Source organism: Quercus suber, unplaced genomic scaffold (genome assembly GCF_002906115.3).
Source record: "Quercus suber isolate HL8 unplaced genomic scaffold, Cork oak 2.0 scaffold_608, whole genome shotgun sequence".
NCBI lineage: Eukaryota > Viridiplantae > Streptophyta > Magnoliopsida > Fagales > Fagaceae > Quercus > Quercus suber.
In genome coordinates this window covers 206,703-226,885 of record NW_027070051.1, presented here as the reverse complement: position 1 = coordinate 226,885, position 20,183 = coordinate 206,703, and the positions used below count along the sequence as shown (strand labels likewise).

At 37.9% G+C, this 20,183-nt stretch overlaps 2 protein-coding genes across 3 annotated transcripts; one reads left to right on the top strand and one right to left on the bottom strand.

Annotated features, from left to right (window-relative positions):
* Positions 1-1,825: 1,825 nt before the first annotated feature.
* LOC112015140 (uncharacterized) lies at positions 1,826-5,496 on the top strand. Its single transcript, XM_024047502.2, has 4 exons — positions 1,826-2,408; positions 4,198-4,281; positions 4,368-4,457; positions 5,001-5,496. The coding sequence occupies exons 1-4, from the start codon at positions 2,031-2,033 to the stop codon at positions 5,262-5,264; spliced, it is 816 nt and encodes a 271-aa protein (XP_023903270.2). The 5' UTR covers positions 1,826-2,030; the 3' UTR covers positions 5,265-5,496.
* Positions 5,497-6,360: 864 nt separating this feature from the next.
* LOC112015137 (pentatricopeptide repeat-containing protein At1g19720) lies at positions 6,361-19,848 on the bottom strand. Of its 2 annotated transcripts, XM_065765119.1 has the most exons (8): positions 17,780-19,825; positions 16,447-16,458; positions 12,556-12,750; positions 8,253-8,711; positions 7,795-8,022; positions 7,328-7,696; positions 7,011-7,232; positions 6,361-6,916 (listed from the first exon to the last, which is right to left on the bottom strand). In XM_065765119.1, the coding sequence occupies exons 1-8, from the start codon at positions 19,655-19,657 to the stop codon at positions 6,620-6,622; spliced, it is 3,660 nt and encodes a 1,219-aa protein (XP_065621191.1). In that variant the 5' UTR covers positions 19,658-19,825; the 3' UTR covers positions 6,361-6,619. The 2 variants fall into 2 exon arrangements, 1 of the variants encoding a protein (XP_065621191.1); XR_010625656.1 differs by lacking the exons at positions 6,361-6,916; positions 7,011-7,232; positions 7,328-7,696; ... (1 more) ...; positions 8,253-8,711; positions 12,556-12,750 and having other exon boundaries at positions 16,355-16,773; positions 16,884-19,848.
* Positions 19,849-20,183: the final 335 nt, after the last annotated feature.

Below are 20,183 nucleotides of genomic sequence, written 5' to 3'. Positions count from 1 at the left end.
CTTTCCTTAAAAAAAAAAAAGAAAAAAGATTTGAAGCTGAAATTTCTATGCAGCAAACCAAAGCAAATAGAAAGGAGATACGGCTGGAGAAGATGAAAAAATATGACCATTGAATGGTGTGAGTTGTAGGGTTTTGTAAGCTAACTAAGCAAATGATATGGGCTGTTCTAACGGTTACTGTGCATGCCCAAGGGTTGAATTGAGTTGGGCTAAAAGGAAAAGAAAGGGTAAATGAATGAGGCCCAAGAGAGATAGAGACAAACCTAAATCTAACCTAAGCCCAACTTTAACCCTTAGCTCATTATCTTTCAAGTTATCACTTAAGCTGTGCTATGGCTTATAAACATAAATGAAAACTCATCTCTAACCAATGTGCGACACAACCACAGTTTAAGTGTTTGAAACACACATACTCCAACAAAACATAACCTGACAATCTCTGAATATGTGATTCCTCAAGTACAAGTTGTCCTACCTTATCTTTTGGCTTTTCAACAATACAAAACATGATATTTGCAATCATGGTTGATATGCCACTTACAAAGAGCATGGCGAGGAATCTAAGTATTTGTTTGGCTCTAAACATAGAGAAGATATAGTCTAGTTTCGAATGGGCGGTTTTGGGAAAATATAGGTAAGTAATAACTTCCATGTATATGACCCTACTTGCTTGAAGGTTGTCACATTTGGAAACAATGGACAACTATCTAGAGGAATAGTTGTTTGTAACAAATTTGATAGCTAATGGAGCAAATTTGGGAGCTAATGGAGCAAATTTGGGAGGAACGATCTAGTAACAAGAATAAGGAGGAATTGGACGGGAACGATACCAAAGAAGAGACAGATCTCGACTAGCCTAATAAGGAAGAGGATAAAGTGATAGAGAAATGAGATTTTTGGCAGGGAGAACTATTGAAAATTGTTGAGGTTAATATGAAATTAAAATCGGCAGCTCTAGTGATTAGAGGTTATAAGTTATTGGTTGATCCATGGAACGTGGAACGGAGGTTATAGATTATTGGTTGATTCATGGAGTTGGAAACTTTTATTTCTTGAATTTAAACAAGTGATTGTGTGTAGCATATCTATTCTTTGTTTAGTAAAATGATGATGTAGCATATTGTTATTGTTTGATGTTGTAAAATGAATTTGCTACTTATTAAATCTATTCTTTTTTATCTATTGAGAAAAATAAAAACAAAAATGTTTTCAAGAAAGTTTAAAAAATGGGACAAAATTTAAAAAAAAATTACTACTTCAATTAAATTTACAAAACCTAGAGAAAATAAAAGACAACTAAAAGAGCATTTAGTATTGGGGAGGCAAATAGGTAAAATGCTAAATTTAGCAATTAAATATAACAAAAGTGTGCTACATTAGTGGAGCAAAAGCTATATTAGTGTCCAAAAATGGTTGTGCACTGTTGTTAAAATGGTAAAAATAAAACAATATTTTACTAAAAGATATATTATTTTATTGTGTTAGTAGTGGTGATTGTTGTTTATTGTAGTAAATAATAAATATGTTATTATTATTATTTTTTTTTTATGTTGAATGCTATAATAAAATCACATGTTAGGTATTTTGTAGAGTGAAGTGTTAAAATAGATAAAATAATTTTTTGTACTACCAAATCGCTAAATTTTTGATACTATTAATGCTGATGCTCCAACAGAAATGAAAAATTATTAAGTATTCCGGATTACCCAGTAATTTCTCAATAGAAATAAACTAATAAAAGTAATTGACAAAAATAAAGTGATTGATTTTCTAGCCGTCCGATATAGATCAACCACAGACACTACAACCCAAGAGCAAAAAGCAGTTAGTGTATTGGATCCCAATTCCCAACCCATCTCCAAACTCTTAATTCCTTAAACCTCATTGAGCTCATTTGGCCATGGCAGCAAAGCAATCAACTCCCCAAAACCAAAACCAAAACCAAGTAGACCCATCTCCCAAAATGAGCAGCACAATCCAAAACCGCTGAAACCCACATCCACTTCTTCTTCAATCTTCAGAAAAAAGAAATGCTGAGAAGAAGACTTTGTTCCCTCCTCTCCAGCTCAATCCTGATCCCATCGTTCAAACCCAACCCCACACTCCAACCTCTACGCTTAATACAATGCCAACGCCCCATATTGACACCAAAAGTTCCTGTGGTTTTTGAAGGCATTCGAGCGTACAGCCTTTTGAGTCTGAACGATTTGAGGGACAAAGTGCCGAGGAAGCAGAAGACGAGGAAGGGAAGAGGGATTGGGTCAGGGAAAGGCAAGACCGCTGGGAGGGGTAACAAGGGTCAGAGAGCCAGAGGCTCAGGAAAGCTCGGCTTCGAAGGTGGTCAGACCCCACTTCGTCGTCGCTTGCCCAAGCGTGGTTTCAAAAACCCTTTTAGTCTCACTTTCCAGGTACCCTTTTCTTTTCTCTTTTTGTTTTGTGGTACTGTTTGTTTGGTTGGTTACCGAGAAAGTGAAGGAATGTGAAAGAAAATTGGAGTTTTTTTATAGGATATGAATGGTGGGGTTTTGGGAAATGATAGTTAGATTGGTATCTAGTTGATATGTTTTTTATTTTATTTTATTATGCTTCTTAATTTTTAATTTTTAAGATTTCAATAGCTTTGTACATACTTCATTAGTTCTCTTTATGAGTGGGGTTTTGTATCGGGCATTGCAGATAGTAACTATGTTCATTCCTTCATAGAGTTGATCCATACGTATATATTTTTCCAATTGTAATTCTTTAGACTATTTCGTGTTTAATTTCACAAGGTAGTCTCATATCAATAGAATTCTTTTTTAACCTATAAAAAAATAAAAAATAAAAAGCTTTGTTTTTGGATTTAATTTCTTTTTAATTACCATTATAGAAATTATTGAGGATACACGTCAATATTTTGATATATAAGTAAAGAAAATTTTCCAAATATTGTAACAGCATTTTGCTCTAGGTTGGTATGTTATTAGAGGGTCCAGGCAAGTTATCAACTGTGGGGGTGAGAGAGGCATGTAACTTGTCTATCATCAAATAGTGTGGTAAAAAGTTTTGAAATTGGGGGATATTCTTATATTGTTTGATCAATGCTTGTGCCTTTAAACCACCAACTAAAAAAAATGCTTATGCCCTTAAATTACAAGCTTAGATTGTAGACCATGTCCTGTAACAATTTTGAATAAATTTGAAAGTTGTTGAAGTAATGTTCTTGCTAAAAAGTGGACATAATCTTTTTATGTACAGCGGGAGTGCCAATTGTTAAGTATTTCCTTTCTCTCTTAATAATATTTTCTCTCATTCTCAGAAAAAAACATGTAATCAGGTCAAAATGCTTTGACTTAATGGACAAATGGGTTGGGATTTTGGAGTGTCATATGTAAATGTTTCTGCTAAGTGATAATGGAGATCACAAGTTAAAAGGTCCTACCTGGCGGATGGATAAAAAAATTATGTGAATAACATTTTGGGAAATGACCCAGCCAAAGTGTGGTTGATTAAATTTTTTTGTGGATGGCCATTTTAGGACTTGAACCTGTGAAACTGGGGCGGTTAGTGAGATGATGAAGTTAGAATTTGGGGCCTGGAATATTACTAAAATTTGGGATTTTCCTCCAATATTTCTGCCAGATATTGGGCCATGGTATAAGTTTTATAAGTTACCTAGCTAGTATTTAAATTATCCTTAGAACTAATGCTGTATGTTCATCTCTATGCTTAAGAAATCTGACATAGCTGTAGAGCCTAAGAATTGGGAATGGTAATTACCGGGAGTCTGGGAGGAAAATACAACAATATTGCCAACTTTGTAAGCTTGTTACATGCTAAAATTTCAATAATTTGGTGGTGTGGGGCACCTTGGCTATCCCTTTTCTCCTCTTAACATTATTATATTTATTTTAATTTGTTTATCACTAATTTGCATCCAAATAAAAAAGTTTGCTTATCTTCTTGGTTTGGATATTGATATTTTGGTGCAGAAGTATTGGCTATGGCAGGAGCTCTTGTTATCAACTTTTATTCTCTATCTCTCTCAATATTTAGGATAGATTGATCTATTTTGACATTTTTTGTTAACATAGTGTTCTGTGGTTCGAACCTTACTTCCCTCCTCCCCTACTATCTACCTATCAAAAAAAAAAACACTTTCTGATAACTATCTGAGTATAAATGCCAAGCTTATAAATCTTTATCTTTTTCTGGCAGCCAGTAGGCTTGGGAAAAATTGCCAAACTTATAAATGCTGGGAAGATTGATTCTTCTGAATTGATTACAATGAAAACACTAAAGGTACGGTGACTTTCTTCTGTACTTATCAAATTTGAACCATTTGATTGATTCACTTTGTCTCATTCTGGCTATAACTATTGCAATAGGATACAGTGGCAATAGGGAAGCAGATAAAAGATGGAGTAAGATTGATGGGACGTGGTGCTGAACAAATAAAGTGGCCAATTCATCTGGAGGTAAATCTTTATCCTAGGGCTTTTTGCTTGTTTTTTCTGTTGTTTGGCCATGGCATCATTCTTGCTTTGCTCTTCACATTGAATTTTTCACTTTTCTGTCTTAACTGTTGCAACTTTTGTTGGCTGGATGATGAACATATCTACCTGATGGGTTGAGAGTGCTGCACCACTTTTACCAGATTTTGAATTTAGAAACAAAAAAGGAAAAAAGAAAACAGAAAAAATATGTCATCTATATATAGTCCTTGACTTATATTTTGGTGCCATATTATTTTAATCCCACAGTTTAGGTTCAGGTGGTTTCATTATATTTTCCAGGGGTTGTAAAAGTTATCATTTTCTAACATCTTATGTCTGATGTATATGGATGAGAAGAATATATATATATATATATATATATCTGTTTGTAAAAGTTCACAGCTAGTAGTTAGTGTGGTGACTCTTGGTGTGTACCATAATTTCATTTATGTGCTGCATTTCAATGAGACATCAGATGCTCTTAAATTGAGAATCTTACTTATTACACATATATGACGCTGACAGATTTCAAGGGTCACAGTTAGGGCAAAGGAAGCAGTTGAAGCTGCTGGTGGGTCTGTCAGAAGAGTGTATTACAACAAATTGGGCTTCCGAGCACTGCTCAAGCCTGAGTGGTTTGAAAAGAAAGGCAGGTTGTTGCCAAAAGCAGCTAGGCCTCCCCCAAAACAAAGGGATAAAGTTGATAGCATTGGCCGATTGCCAGCCCCAACCAAACCTATACCATTTTCAGTTGAAGAAAAGGAGGAAGCCTCCAGTTCATCTGCTTAATAAACCAACCACTTGGTTTGTTGCCTCATTTCAGAATTGGAACTTTGATGATGAGTAATTATGTTAGCAGATTTTCTTTCCTGTAAGATTCTAGATGCAGGCAATTTCAATGCACTTTGCATAAGCTAATTGCTGTGCTTCAAAACAAAATTTGAATCCACAATGAGTCAAATGCTTTCGAGTGACCTCAACAGAGTGAGGAAAGCTTTATGCTTTGTTGATGTCCACCTTATTTCAAGTGTCTTTAAATTTTTTGTTGAGCATTGCTTGATGGGTTCTAGAACTTCCTGTCTTCAGTGCAAGGACCTCACTGGTTTAGGATACAGACTCCAAGACTATCCAGTCACGTGACTGGAATGACCATCATGCTGCCCAAAGCCTCAAACTTGAAGTTGATAAGCAATGCTTGTAATGTTTTTCGATTTTTTTCCCTTTAAACTAATCAAATGGCTGCTTATCCCAAAAGATAAAAAATCAAATGCCTATGCGATAGTCTTAACATTTTTAGGATATCATTTTTATGTTCAACCGATTGGAGCCATTTTAGAATTTTTATGTTGAGTCGATCAGACAGTTAAAATTGCAGCATTACCCAACGAATATCACCGAGTATTTGCTCTATTCCATTGACAATAACCCTTGATTTTGTGGGAGCCGGTTGAAGCTATGCAAGTTGGCATTGTGCAATCCATGCAACTGTTTGACAGGTATTTTATGTTTTTGGTGACCTTTAGTTTTATGACTACTTACAAGAAACCTTATCTCAAAAGTGAGCTTTGTGTGTGTGTGTGTGTTTATTTTATATGGTTCTTTGCGCAATGATAGGAGTTTTGCTAGTGACACTTCTCCTAAAAACATCAAATTTGGTGTCACAAGACTCCCAACCTATGTTTGAAATAGATGAAAGAAGTTATCTGTGTATAGGGTTCTTAACCATTTTACAAAAGGAGACACTTTATGCCTAATATCATCCCTAATCCAATGACAAACTCCATCTATGAGAATATTTCATTCTGCACTCCAAGAAGCTGGCGATGGTAGGCACTTTGTTTTTAGTAATTCCAACGGTAAACAATTATAAGTAAGCTGGGAGAAATACCAAAATGCGCTTACTGTACGAGCACTAATAAATCAAGCAAATGTCATTACAGACTGTAAGTACAAATTTTTGACCATGGAGCAAACATGCTTACTAAGAAAACATTAATCAACTCAAAACAATTTGAAAAGAGGTGGCTTTGTGGGTATTTAAGTCCCAACCATTATTGCCTGTGGACTCCAATGACTTCAGGCAAACATGGATTTATGGACCATGAATGCCAACTAATCACTTTTATTACTGATCAAAACTTAACTCAAGTGAACTTTCTGAAGATGGATGACTTTGCAGTTCGTTGATTTCCGAGCCAGTGTTGCATATGGATTCCAATGGCATCCAAGTACGAGCTACTCCTACCATGAAAACCGACCACCTTGCCTTCTGTGGTGGTTGATGTGAAGAATGTTCCTATTTCCTCACCAAATGGACCATACTTCCCTCGACTGGTGTAAAATGTTAGTGACTTTATAACTTTATGTCGCTCATCTCTACTGACTGAACCATAATAACCAGAGATGCAAATCAATACTTCATGCGGGTGCTCCAATTTTATCTGCAAAATAGCTCAACTTGTAAATATAGGATAATCCTTGTATGCTCATAAAACAAGGAAATGGTACATACAACTACAATAATAATAGTAATACCCGATGTGTGGCAGTTCCTCCATTACCCCCATGCTTAATGGACCAAACTGCTTGTCCATTTCGATCATACTCAATCTGAACCGAACAAATGGCTTCAGCTACTCTTGTCAAATAGATCTGCTTGATCCCCGAAAACACACCATCATCCCATGGTCTCCCTCCATCCCCACCCCATGGACCTGGTCCACATGGAGCTGGTTCTTTTACCACACCAAAGGCAACCTGGAATTACATAGAAAGCTTTTGATGAATAAATCATCCAAATAATGTTTCCTAGAGGCATACAAATAGGAATGCAGAGAATGCTTCTAAATTACCTCTTCACTTGGTACTTGCCTTGCTAATGCAAGTTTATTGGACCAGTGAGGATTATCTAGCTCAGAGACAGCAGGTTCGTAAGGTATAATTGCATTGGAAGTACAATGATTCAGTGGCATTATTTTCCCTTCTATAACATGTACACCTAGAGCATCTAAGAATAAACCTTTCCTCCCATGGATACCAACAATCTTTCCTTCCTTCAATTTGGTGGCGAAACTGGTTCCTTGTTCTTCTCCAAATGGCCCATACTTCCCTTTATTGGTGTAGAAAGTGAGTGACCTGATAACACTAGGCCCCATGTACATCAGAGGACCATATGAGCCTACTATATGTGTCAAAACTTCAGATGGGAAATCAAAGATTATCTGCAGAAAGTGCACAACAAATATGCTGGTGAATTTTGATCCCAAACTAATAGGTGCTGTAGATTTAAGTATATAAATATGGAAAGAGCTTGATTCACCTTTTCATTTTTAAATCCTCCACTGCCACCATGTCTGTTTCCCCATATGGCATCCCCATCACAATCATACAAGGCTCTTATCCAAACAATTCCAACATTGCGTGACAAATTAATTTGTCTAATACCTGTGTAGGTTCCATCATCAAATGTAGACCCACCAGTACCACCCCAGGGTCCATATGTTACAGCGCCATCAACTCTCGAGGGCACCTTCTCAATGCTTGGCACCTGAAAATGAAGCTTTAATCTAAGTTTCATCTTGTGCAACATATAGAAGTGAAAAAGTGAAACTTTTTTTCTCCCTGGAATAGAAATTTCCTAATAGAGATTGCTCAATACTAAAGCATATGAAATGAAGCTTTAATTTAATTCCATCGTGTGCAACATATAAAAGAGAAGAAAAGAGTAAACTCCCTATTATTTTTGGACTAGAAATTTCTAAAATAGAGGTTGCTTACCCTTTCTTTGATCTCTACCTCGTTGTATTCTGTAGTAGAAAACCCCCTAGTTTTTTTCTGTAGAGGGTTGCCATATTCATCCTTTTGTCTTACAGCAAGAACTATATCAAAGTTTTCTCCAACGCTCCCTTGTATTACAGAGTAGCCAACCTTCTCAGTCCCATTAGCAACGTAGCTTTGTGATTTAAGCATAACATTGGACGAATATTGCTTCTCAACTGGTTTCAAATAAGCTCCAATTGCATCAAGATACCAGCCAGACTTGCCATGGAACCCAACAATCTTGCCCCCAGCCATTGGGAATGAGAAATAGGTTCCTTGTTCAGTACCAAATGGTCCATATGTTTTCCTGTTGCTTTCAAAGGAAAGTGATCGAACAAACACTGGTCCCCATTCATTTAAGCAACCATAGTGTCCATGTATTGAAGTTAGGAACTCATCTGGGCAGTCAAGCTTGACCTGCAAGGCATAAATTGTGTATTAAACACCTACTAGATTCAGAATTTTTTTTTTCATTGTTTATACTGTACATAGCAACTTCGTTGATGGTTAACTCCAAAACAAGATGATGAGCAACTTCAATATTGTTATGTAAAGTAATAGAGATTCACCTTCATTAATTTTGTATATGGATGGTTACCAATAGCAAATGACATTCATCAATTATCATTAAGCATACTGCTTATGGACTCAACAATGCCTTTCTTAAGACATCCAAAAATATCTGGGGTGTCATTACTAGTACCTAGAAGATAACATAAACAATTTGCATTAACATAACACTAGCAAATGAAACTTGTGAATAGAAATTTAAATCTAAGATTAGGAAAATTATTTCCACGTAATAAATTAATAATAAAATTCACATACACATTCAGATGGGGTGCTGATCCTAATGCATTTTACGCTTATGTTGTCTCGTATAGTGCCTGGTATGTGGGGGAGGGGGTACTGCATCTCCTTGGTGAGGCTCCTCGCGTTGCTGCAAAGATGGAGTTACAACCAAACAATGGATTACATGAATTCTACTACGAACCATAACAGCAATTACTTTGAATTCATTACATTAAATGAGTTGTCATACCGTGGGGCCAACCTTGTGTCCTGCTTTGTGACCACCTGTCCCACAAGGAGGTGCTTTTGTTGTGCGTTTAGGTCGACCTTGTAGGGGTAACTGTAACCCAACAACTATCTGCTCATTATCAACATGCACATCTGGCTGTTTTGCTTGACTCCCAACAACTGGAGATCCTACAACTGCGGGGGAGGATGGTGTAGCAGATGAAATGTGAGTGACACCCATAGTCATGGGATCTATACGTAGTCCAGGAGTGGGCATGAATGATATGGAGTGACTATGGGGTGGTACATGGTCTATATGACCAATGCTGTCCAAGGGGGATTGAGTGTGCATGACAGGAGGGGTCTGACTAAAACCATAGCCGAGATCAAAGGATGGCGGAGTAAATGAAAAATGAGCGGGGTCAAAAAATGTAGGTGAGGTGTGTGAAGGGATCTCGGGGTGAGAAGATGCATGAGCAGTGGGTAAAGGGATCTCTAGGTCAGGAACTGCATGAGTAGTACGTAGAGGGATCTCTGGGGAAGGCGATGCATGTGGAGGTGGAGGAAACTCTGGGGCAAGAGATGCATGTGGAGGTGGAGGGAATTATGGCGCAGGAGATGCATGTGGAGGTGGAGGGGGATCCGGCCTACTGACAACCTGATGGGGTGCACCACGGTGACCATGGCTATGGCCTGTGCTTGGTCGTCCAGTATCTTCTGCCACATTTGGATTTGCCTCATCGGTCTCTTCCAAGGGAAGTTTGGCAGTTATACGATGAAGGTGTTCCACATATTTAAGTAAAGCTGAGATATGCTTGTACATGGGACTGCCTACTGTATACTGCATCAACATCTGCTTGTGACTGGCAAGCTGCAAGTACAAAAATAAAATTAGTACATCTAACAAAAAAAAGGTGATACGTAACAAAAATTGAAAAGAAAGGTCAAAGCGATTACCATAATAAGAAGTGAAGCGGAAGTGTGGTCGATGAACTCCAAGTCACCCTATTATACCAATTGAAGTATGGATGAGCAGGCGACATATCACCCTGTAGTCGTGCTTCATGACATAGAGATCGTGCTCGACTATTCCATACTTGGACATGCCCATAATGTTTGTCCCCCCAATTCACCTCTATCTTCCCCCTTAGGTCTATGTCATGAAGGGCGTCGTCAATATCAACATATGGGGGGATTTCTTGTACCATCCCAAACTGACAAAGAACACGGTCCGGTGTATGTTTTTCCACTAGCCAGAAGCATACAAGCGGCACCTTCACCATCCATACGTCCCTTCCTGTGACACAGAACGGAGGCAGGTGGGCTAAGTCATCTTGATATGGTTCCCACACAGTCCTACAATTAAGAAAGAGAGTCAATACTTGAAATTGAGAATTTGAAGTAATCAACAACAATAAATGATGGGCAATCGTAAATTGAACATTACATACCACTAAGTTATATACCAAACAATGATTATCTAAACATATGATTAGTGGTGGAGCTAAAAATTAATAACACTTGTATTATACATCAATAATAACATATGACCTCAGTGGTTGTAAAACGATATATAAAAATAAATAAAAATCCTATTAATTTTCAAGATTTGAGGAATATCAAGGTTAAAATTTTATTTTCTGTGTCTAACAATGTGTCATGTCGTTTAAATTATGGATCTATTTCCAATTTTCATAATCGATCAAGGAAGAGACTTACTTAATGGACAGTGGAGAAGGTGCAAATGGTGGGCCATATGCATCATCTGGTGGGAGGTCCTCCTTCCTTGGGCATAAAAAAGGGAGTCTGAACCATGCCCAATACTGAACCAGTAGCAAGGCCCCACCAATCTGACTGGCACCACTGTCGGTTGCCCTGCATAACTCTTTATACAACCATGCGAGGCAAGCGCTCCCCCAACTGTACTGACGTGGATTGCGAAGGCCCCTCAACATCTGCAACTACATCATATGCACCATATCGCCAGACTTGTCGGCGAAAATTGTGTCTGCCAGCAGTGCTAGAATATAACACCGTGCATATTGATGCACAACCACCTCTGCTGCATCATTAGGCAACCCATGGTCAATTTTTTCCAGTAGCTTCTTAATTAGGATCCTTTGTCCTTTAAGCACATTCCCATTAGGAGGAATTCCAAGCATACTCTCACATTCATCTTCCCATGTCAAGTTAGTTATTCCAACAATTGCCTCACCATCAATTGGAATCTCGAAAATAACTTCCACATCTTGCAATGTGATTGTTGTCTCGCCACATGGCAGGTGGAAGGTGTGGCTTTCAGGCCGCCATCGCTCAACCAAGGCCGTTATCAAATTATTATCAATCTCTCTACACGGGGTCCTATGCAGCCCAATTAATCCTACTCTCTTGACAATGTCGATGATGCGATCATCCACCACTATGGGGCATTGTTTTCGGAGCTCGTCATTATGACCACGGCATTTCAGTGCCCCTGGATCCTGCACATGATAGAACCATGGTGATGAGATGTAATATGTCATAACCTTTGTATATGTGATAGTAGCTATTGATCCCAAAAAACAAAAATAAAGCTGCTATGAAGGGAAATTAAAATATCATCCCAAAAAAAAAAAAAAAAAATATATTCATCCTTTTGTCTTACAGCAAGAACTATATCAAAGTTTTCTCCAACGCTCCCTTGTATTACAGAGTAGCCAACCTTCTCAGTCCCATTAGCAACGTAGCTTTGTGATTTAAGCATAACATTGGACGAATATTGCTTCTCAACTGGTTTCAAATAAGCTCCAATTGCATCAAGATACCAGCCAGACTTGCCATGGAACCCAACAATCTTGCCCCCAGCCATTGGGAATGAGAAATAGGTTCCTTGTTCAGTACCAAATGGTCCATATGTTTTCCTGTTGCTTTCAAAAGAAAGTGATCGAACAAACACTGGTCCCCATTCATTTAAGCAACCATAGTGTCCATGTATTGAAGTTAGGAACTCATCTGGGCAGTCAAGCTTGACCTGCAAGGCATAAACCCTATTAAACACCAACTCGATTCAGGAATTTTTTTTTTTTTTTTTCATTGTTTATACAGTACATAGCGACTTCATTGATGGTAACTCCAAAACAAGATAGTGAGCAACTTCAATATTGTTATGTAAACATTTCTAAATGGATAATGCTATGGACACAGCAAAAAGCCACAACAATGCTATGGATAATGATATGTAAATATTTCTTGTATGACTAACCCTGTCTATTTTGTTGCTTCCATTTCCACCATGCTTCTCTGACCAAATTGAAGTCCCTTTGTTGTCATATTCAATTTGGATGGAGTCAATGCCCACTCCATGAGCTATCACCAACTGCCTCACAGATGAGTAAACCCCATCGTCCCAACACAAGCCATGCTGGCCTCCCCATGGCCCAACTGTTATTGGTTTCTTCTGGCTAGCCTCCAAACTCTGCAGCAACAACATTCAACCGATCAGTCAACTTTCCTAAACTAAAAACAAAGCGATATGCTACAAAATATACAATGTAAAATTCATCCAAAAAAAGGCAAAGAACTTTTTTTGATAACTGGTTAGAAACTTCTATTAAAAAAAAAGGAATACACGTAAAAGAGAAAAACTCGTAGGCAAAGAACTGAAAGTAGCATCCTTGTTTACCATTTTTCAGAAGTGATCAAAGTCTTGAGAGGAAGATTGAGAGAGCAAGTTGAGGGGCGTGGACGAGTGTTGCACTGACTTGTAAGCAAGATGTGGAAGGAATTTATAAATGAGAGCTTAAAGGTGTTTTTTGCTTGTGGAGATGCATAAAAAAAATTCTAGCTTACAATTTTGCAGAAGCTAATTCGTGTTTCCACTATGGAGGGAAAACATTCAATGGCAGAGAATCAGATACCCCATAAATCCCCAGAAAAACAAAGAAAAAGAAAAAAAAAAGCATTATTTTTCTTGTGTGCATGTAGGGGCGGCAATAGCTAGAAGAGTCCCATTCCCATACTTGATACTCCCATGCATAATGCATTTGTGACAAATGATTTTACGTTTATTCTTATTCTTATTTCAATTTTAATTGCACAGTCGTTATTCTTTGTCTTATTTTTACTTTTCGTACTACAAAATACAATTAGTCAATTACAGGAGAAAAGGAATTCTGAATAGGGGCCAGCCAGCAGGGTTGGCTCTTTATTCTGACTGCCGAATATTTGAATATGCTTGTGCATCGAGTACACGTTCCCAAAACATTAAAAAATAAAGATATGTGGGCAAATCATTGATTATTATTCAGCTACTGGAAAATAAAATCGCTTTTTTGAAGTTTTACTTTGTGCTTTTGTGGTATGGAAATGGTCACTTATTATTATGGGATATTAACAGGATCTTCATGCAGTATGGAATTTACGTACGATTATTCTCTCTAATATACGCAAAGAATCTCGTTTTCACCATTCTATATTATACAAATCCGGAAATCCCATCACTTTATGCCATCGATTTACCACTTGATTCCAGACCAGAGTGTCGCCAGCACAAATCGGACCATTTCTGGCCTTCCTAGTGGTGCAGCTGATGGTTTTTGCTACATGTCAAAACTAATTTCGCCAAGTTGAAGCAAAGAGCATGGTTTCAAGAACCAAGTTTATATTTTCCAAGGCTGCAAATCTAATTCAAGAAGCCTCATGCCTCATGTTATGTTAATTTTCTTCGTTCAATAGACCTTTTAGGACTTAGTTATAAGGTGATTAAAGAGATGAGAATTCAAAAAAAGACGCATATCTTTATATATGCTTCCTCCTTTATGGATCAAAAGTTATAATGCAGAAGCAGCTTTCTTGGGTTACCCTGCCTGCAAATATGGACCCCTGCGACTTTTCCCATATATTTAAAAGAAAGCTGGGCATTGCGGCTTCTGCAGATACCTGAGGGATCAAATTCTAAATGCAGAAGTAAGGTTCTCAATTTACCCTACCTGCATAGATGGACCTTGCAACTTTTTTCCATATCTTCAAAAAAAAAAAAAAAAGCTGAGAATTGGCTAGCTGGTCGGCAGCTATAAAGTGGTAAACTTAGCAGAAGTACTGAAAACTTTTTTTTTGTTTTGTTTTTTGGTTGTTTTAATAAATATTGGAAAAGTGGTAGGCTCTCAAAGAACATGGTTCAAAGAGGCTGAGTTTAAAAAAACCTTACAAGTTATTCGTTAGCACCAAACACTGATATAGGTAGTTAGGTACCACCGGGCCAACACAGAGTGAAGAGTGGGGAGAGATTTGGGATAGAGAATATAATCTCAATCTAAGCTTCCACCCACTGGACCATGGTGTATTTTTTTTTATGACCCAGCCACCTGCAGATTCTGGCCATCGTATACATGTAGAAAATTAGAAATAACAATCGAGTTCTGGTCGACCATAATAAACAAATCTATTTCAGGTTGGAGTTCTTATTCCAATTGTTAACGTGTAGGGAACTAAGAGCTTCTCATCCCATCCCAGACCCTTCCCCTTCCATAACAATTTCTGATCCTCAAACGATTGTTCCATGCAACAAACTTAAATCTCAAATGGGATATGGCCTTTCTTATCTTCATCAACTTGGATACTAGTGGCAGCTATGCATGCCATCAATAACAGTGGGGTCAGACCTGTCCAAACTCCAAAGTCTCAGGCTCCCAACAGATCTGCTCCTTTTTAGAGCATACCCTAATTGGATTGAATAAGATGCACTTATTTCAAGTAGATAAACATGAGAAAAAGTGAAATAAATACATCTTGTTGAAACACACGACACAGATGTACTCTTTAGTGGGTGAAATTATTGCATACCTTGCTCATAACCATGTGCTCATGGCTTTGCTGCCCCATCCACAAACCATAAATGCCATGGAATGGAACCTATAACATAATGTATCAGCAAAAAGAAATTTAGAAACTTGTTCATTCATATCAGCATCAATAAAACTACGATAAAAAACTTGAATGAGAACAATTTGGGTCCTTCAATTAATGATTTTGAGAGTATATGACGCCTCTCAACCTCATAAAAAAATGACTAGGACTTGTACAGATTTTTGAAAATATTTGGATTTGGCTTAAGTTCATCATATTGTTGACACCCTCACCCCCCACATTTTTTTTTTCTGAAGTCATTATTGTGTCGGCTTGATGGTTGCATACGCACCTATTTATGTAATAATAGCCTTCAGATATCATGCAGCCAGAGAAAAGAAAAATTACTTCCACAATATCAACTCTCTAAAAATCATATCTTCCTCGCAGACACAATTTTTGCCTGATGGGAAGGATTGCCCTGGTTCATATTGAACCAGCCTTACTCTGTGGTGTGAAATGATGCACCTTAGGACCATAGGCCCTAGGTAATTTGTTGATCCATGATAGCCAATGAAGCTAGCCAAGATACCCTGGGAATATTAAGAAATTAATCAATCAGACAATACCAAAGATGAGAGTCATTAATCGCATATTAAAGAAAGCATTATTTTCATTAGCAGAAATTATTGCAGAACAGCATAAGAAGAATTACTTGTCAAATTATATACCAATTTGTAATCATGTGGTCCAAGCTTTAGGGCAAAAAATTCAATTGCACAAGAATCTCTGCTATGCAGGACATAACCTGGCTAATTACTCAGTTCAATTACCAACCTGTTCTTATCAGACTTCCCACTTAAGAATTCAAATGCAAAATATTAAAAATTTGTATAAGGGCTTCCTTATCAAATAAGTATATGGACCTGCAAAGGGAGGTAGTTTTGTGAGAAAGGGCCAGAAAAATATAGTTAAGTAATTTGACATAGAAATAACAACTACCAAGATAAAATTAGAATCAAGTAATATACTAGAAGTGCTTAGAAGACCATATGCATCTTTATAATTTCAAGCCATAAAAACAATGATTATCAAGATAAAAATATAATCAAGTAAGATTTGAATTGAGAAAAGAAAAATATACACCATCTATTTCATCTAATGGCATAATGCACAGTGATTGTAGATGAAAGAAGACTCATGTTTGCACAACATACTTTGCAGAAAATATAATCCATGCCATGTAGATAATGACTTCATTCAAATCTTCTTTTTAAAAGTAATTACATGCAGCCGGTGAGTCTTGAACCTCACCCTCCACCTTTTCTTACAATGAGAGGAAGTTCCATTGAGCTCATTGGTAATAACTTCATTCAATCATAGGAAAGAAAAAGAAAAAGAAAAAAAATGCACAAAATTGACCATTCATGAACAGGAACTTTTTGATGGGTCACACAGATAATCACTGTAGCAATGCAATTTCCTTTAGAATCAGTAACTCAGCTACTGTCCAAGAAGACTATCAACAAATGGACTTCCTATGGGATAGACACATATCTTCTCATCAGAAACTGCCTAATAAATGTAAATACATTCAAATCTCCATCCAGCTCAGCACAAAAGCCTACTCATCAGCCTGCAGATCAAAGAAATGCACACAGATATATAATCTTCAAGAAAATACATGTCAAAAGAAAATTAAGTAGCCAGGATAAGTCAAATTTTAAGTAAACTTTTTTCACTTACATGCTGTTACAAGATCCATGACAGCTTGAAGTATATCTGGAACCCATCCAACAAGCCTCTATTATTTTGATGGAACTGATCTGATAACCAAATTCCCACATTGTGTCTTCCTAGTTCCTACTCTACCAATAATCCTTACAAGAACAATGCCCATTCTTAAAATGATGGAGGCAGTTTGAGTCGTTCAAATATATTTCACATCCATATGTCGTTGAGATATATTTGGCTGTCCTATGGCAATCTCCACAAACTCTCAGGTTTTTTACAATCCTTATAACTTTAGGTGCAGAAGGAGATCCTATAAGGGCAAAAGCAAATGCAAGTTTTTCACTATGAACTCCACCAATCTCTTCCCTCTTTTCCTCCTCAATAGAAAGTCCATATTGCATATCGAGTCCCTTGACTTCCCCTTTTATTCTTTGTATCCAAGAATATAGCACATCCAAGGACTGATCACCTGCAAGGAAACTATGGACTGTGTTTTTGACTTCAATCCAGCATTGCCCAAGACATTTTCTTGATGCATTATCTTTTTCAAGCTTTGTCATTTTTGAAGCATCCTCAGACTTCCCACATAAAGCATATGCCTGAAAAATTAATTGGTGAATCAAAAAATTCCCTGGTTCTGAGTCAAGCAAATTTTCCCCCGCGCGGATTGCCAAGCCAATATTTCCATGAATCCTACAGGCAGTTAGTAAGGCAGCCCAAGTGAAGGAGTCAGGTTCAATGGGCATTTCTTCAATGAAATCAATTGCATCTGCAAGCCTGCCTGCACGGCCATATAGATATACCATAGCTGAATAATGTTCTAAACCTGGTATAATTTGATACTCTTCCGTGATGCTAGAGAAAGCTTTCTCCCCCTTATCCACCATTCCAGCTAGACTGCAAGCAACAATAATATTTGCAAAGGTACCTCTATTTGGTCTGACTCCAAACTTTTTCATCTGATCAAAGAGATCAAGTGCAGTATCTGCATGACCATGTAAAACATATCCACCAATCAAGGAGTTCCAGGTGATGATATCTTTGGAAGCCAATCCATCAAAAATGGTTCTTGAATATATTATATTCCCTGACTTGGCATAAGTGTCAATAAGAGAATTCGCAATAGGAAGTTCAGTCTCTAAGCTTCTACGGAATACACAACCATGGATCTCTTTAACCTTCTTCCCAGCAATTAAATTTGCACATGCAGGTAAGACACTCAAAATTGTAACTGAATTGGGAATAACATAGGAAGACTGCATTTGTCTAAAAATACCCAACGCCTTGTCCTTTTGCCCAGTTTGCAGGTAACCAGCAATAAGAGCATTCCATGAAGCAGTATCCCGCTTAGTTTTCCCATCATTTTCCATTTTCTGGAAGAGATCCATGGCTTGATCCTCATCTCCATTCTGCATATATCCCGAGATCATCATATTCCACGTCACAACATTTGGCGATACACCTGATTCCTGCATTTTCATAAGGAGTTGATGGGCTTTACCATAATAGCCAGCTTGGCAATATCCTCCAATCATTGAGTTCCAAGTGTATACATCTTTCTCCAATACCATATCAAAGACTTTCCAAGCTGCTTCCAATTCCCCACACTTGGAATACATGTCAGTGAGAGAATTTCCAACCAATAAATCATTGATTAAACCCATCTTAACAGCAACAGAATGGATTTCCAACCCCTTATCTAGTGATTTCAAAGTTGAACATGCTGAAATTGCATTTGTAATCGTAACCCCATTTGGCTTAACCCCTTCCTGAAGCATATCCTTGAACAGATCCAACGCCCGATTGTTCTTGTTGTTTTGAGCATAACCCGAAATCATAGAAGTCCAAGTAAATACATCAGGAGTTATTCCAAAACTCTCCATCTTCTTCATCAATTCCTTCGCAACATCACACTGCCCTAACTGATTATAACTAGTAATCAATATGTTCCAAGTCACTGAACCCGGTTCAACCCCTTCTTCAAGCATTGCATCAAACAATCTAAGAGCTTCATCAATCTCACCCTTCTGGCAATACCCAGATATGATTGCATTCCAAGTGACTGAATCTCTCTCATCCATGTTCTCAAAAAACTTCCTTGCCAAACTCAGTTTCCCACTCTTTACATACACAGCCAAAATTGAATTGTTAACAAATGAATAACAACTCATCCCAAGTCGAACCACCAATGAATGTATCAACTTCCCAGTCTCAAAATCCCCGCAATTTGCACATGCCTGCAAGACTTTAGGGAACAAAAAACTATCAGGCACAACACCATTTCCCATCATCAAAAAGAAAAGCTCCACAGCCTCCCTCCACCTCTTCCCTCTCGAGCACGCACCAATCATCGCCGACCAAGTGTACAAGTTTCTCTCACCCATTTCATCAAACACCTTGCGTGCATCGTCCAGAGACCCACATTTTGCATACATGCTGACAATCTTAGTCTCAACATATGGGTTTACATCATTAACTAAATTAATACGCGCATGGAGCTCCCGACCCAGTTGAATAGAGTTCAAATCAATGCAAGACTGTAACAGATTGATATAAGTATTGGAATTTACCTTGGACCCAGATTGAGCAATGGAGTCAAGAGCTGTTATGGCCTCGCTGAGGCGCCCATTTTTGCTGAGGGAATTCAAATGAGCGTCAGTGAGTTTTGTGTGGGTTTTTACGGAGAAAGAGATGGTGGGTTTGGTTGAGAACTTGGATTGGTTGGCTAGTTTGGATGGGATTGGCAATGGAGGGCTAGCGTTGCAGAGTATGACTAAGTTCTCCATTGTTCAACTACGTTTTGAACAATTTCTCACTCTCTTTCCCACTTGAAATGATTTTTGAATTTAGAGGGTAATGTACTGATTGAGATATTGAAGAGAATGAAGCTGAGGATGGAAAGCCAGGCGCCAACATTTTGGGTCCCACACACCAATATTATCCGAAGAGTGGAAGTTGGAGAGAGAGAGAGAGAGAGAGAGAGAGTGCGTGCATCGTCCAGAGACCCACATTTTGCATACATGCTGACAATCTTAGTCTCAACATATGGGTTTACATCATTAACTAAATTAATACGCGCATGGAGCTCCCGACCCAGTTGAATAGAGTTCAAATCAATGCAAGACTGTAACAGATTGATATAAGTATTTGAATTTACCTTGGACCCAGATTGAGCAATGGAGTCAAGAGCTGTTATGGCCTCGCTGAGGCGCCCATTTTTGCTGAGGGAATTCAAATGAGCGTCAGTGAGTTTTGTGTGGGTTTTTACGGAGAAAGAGATGGTGGGTTTGGTTGAGAACTTGGATTGGTTGG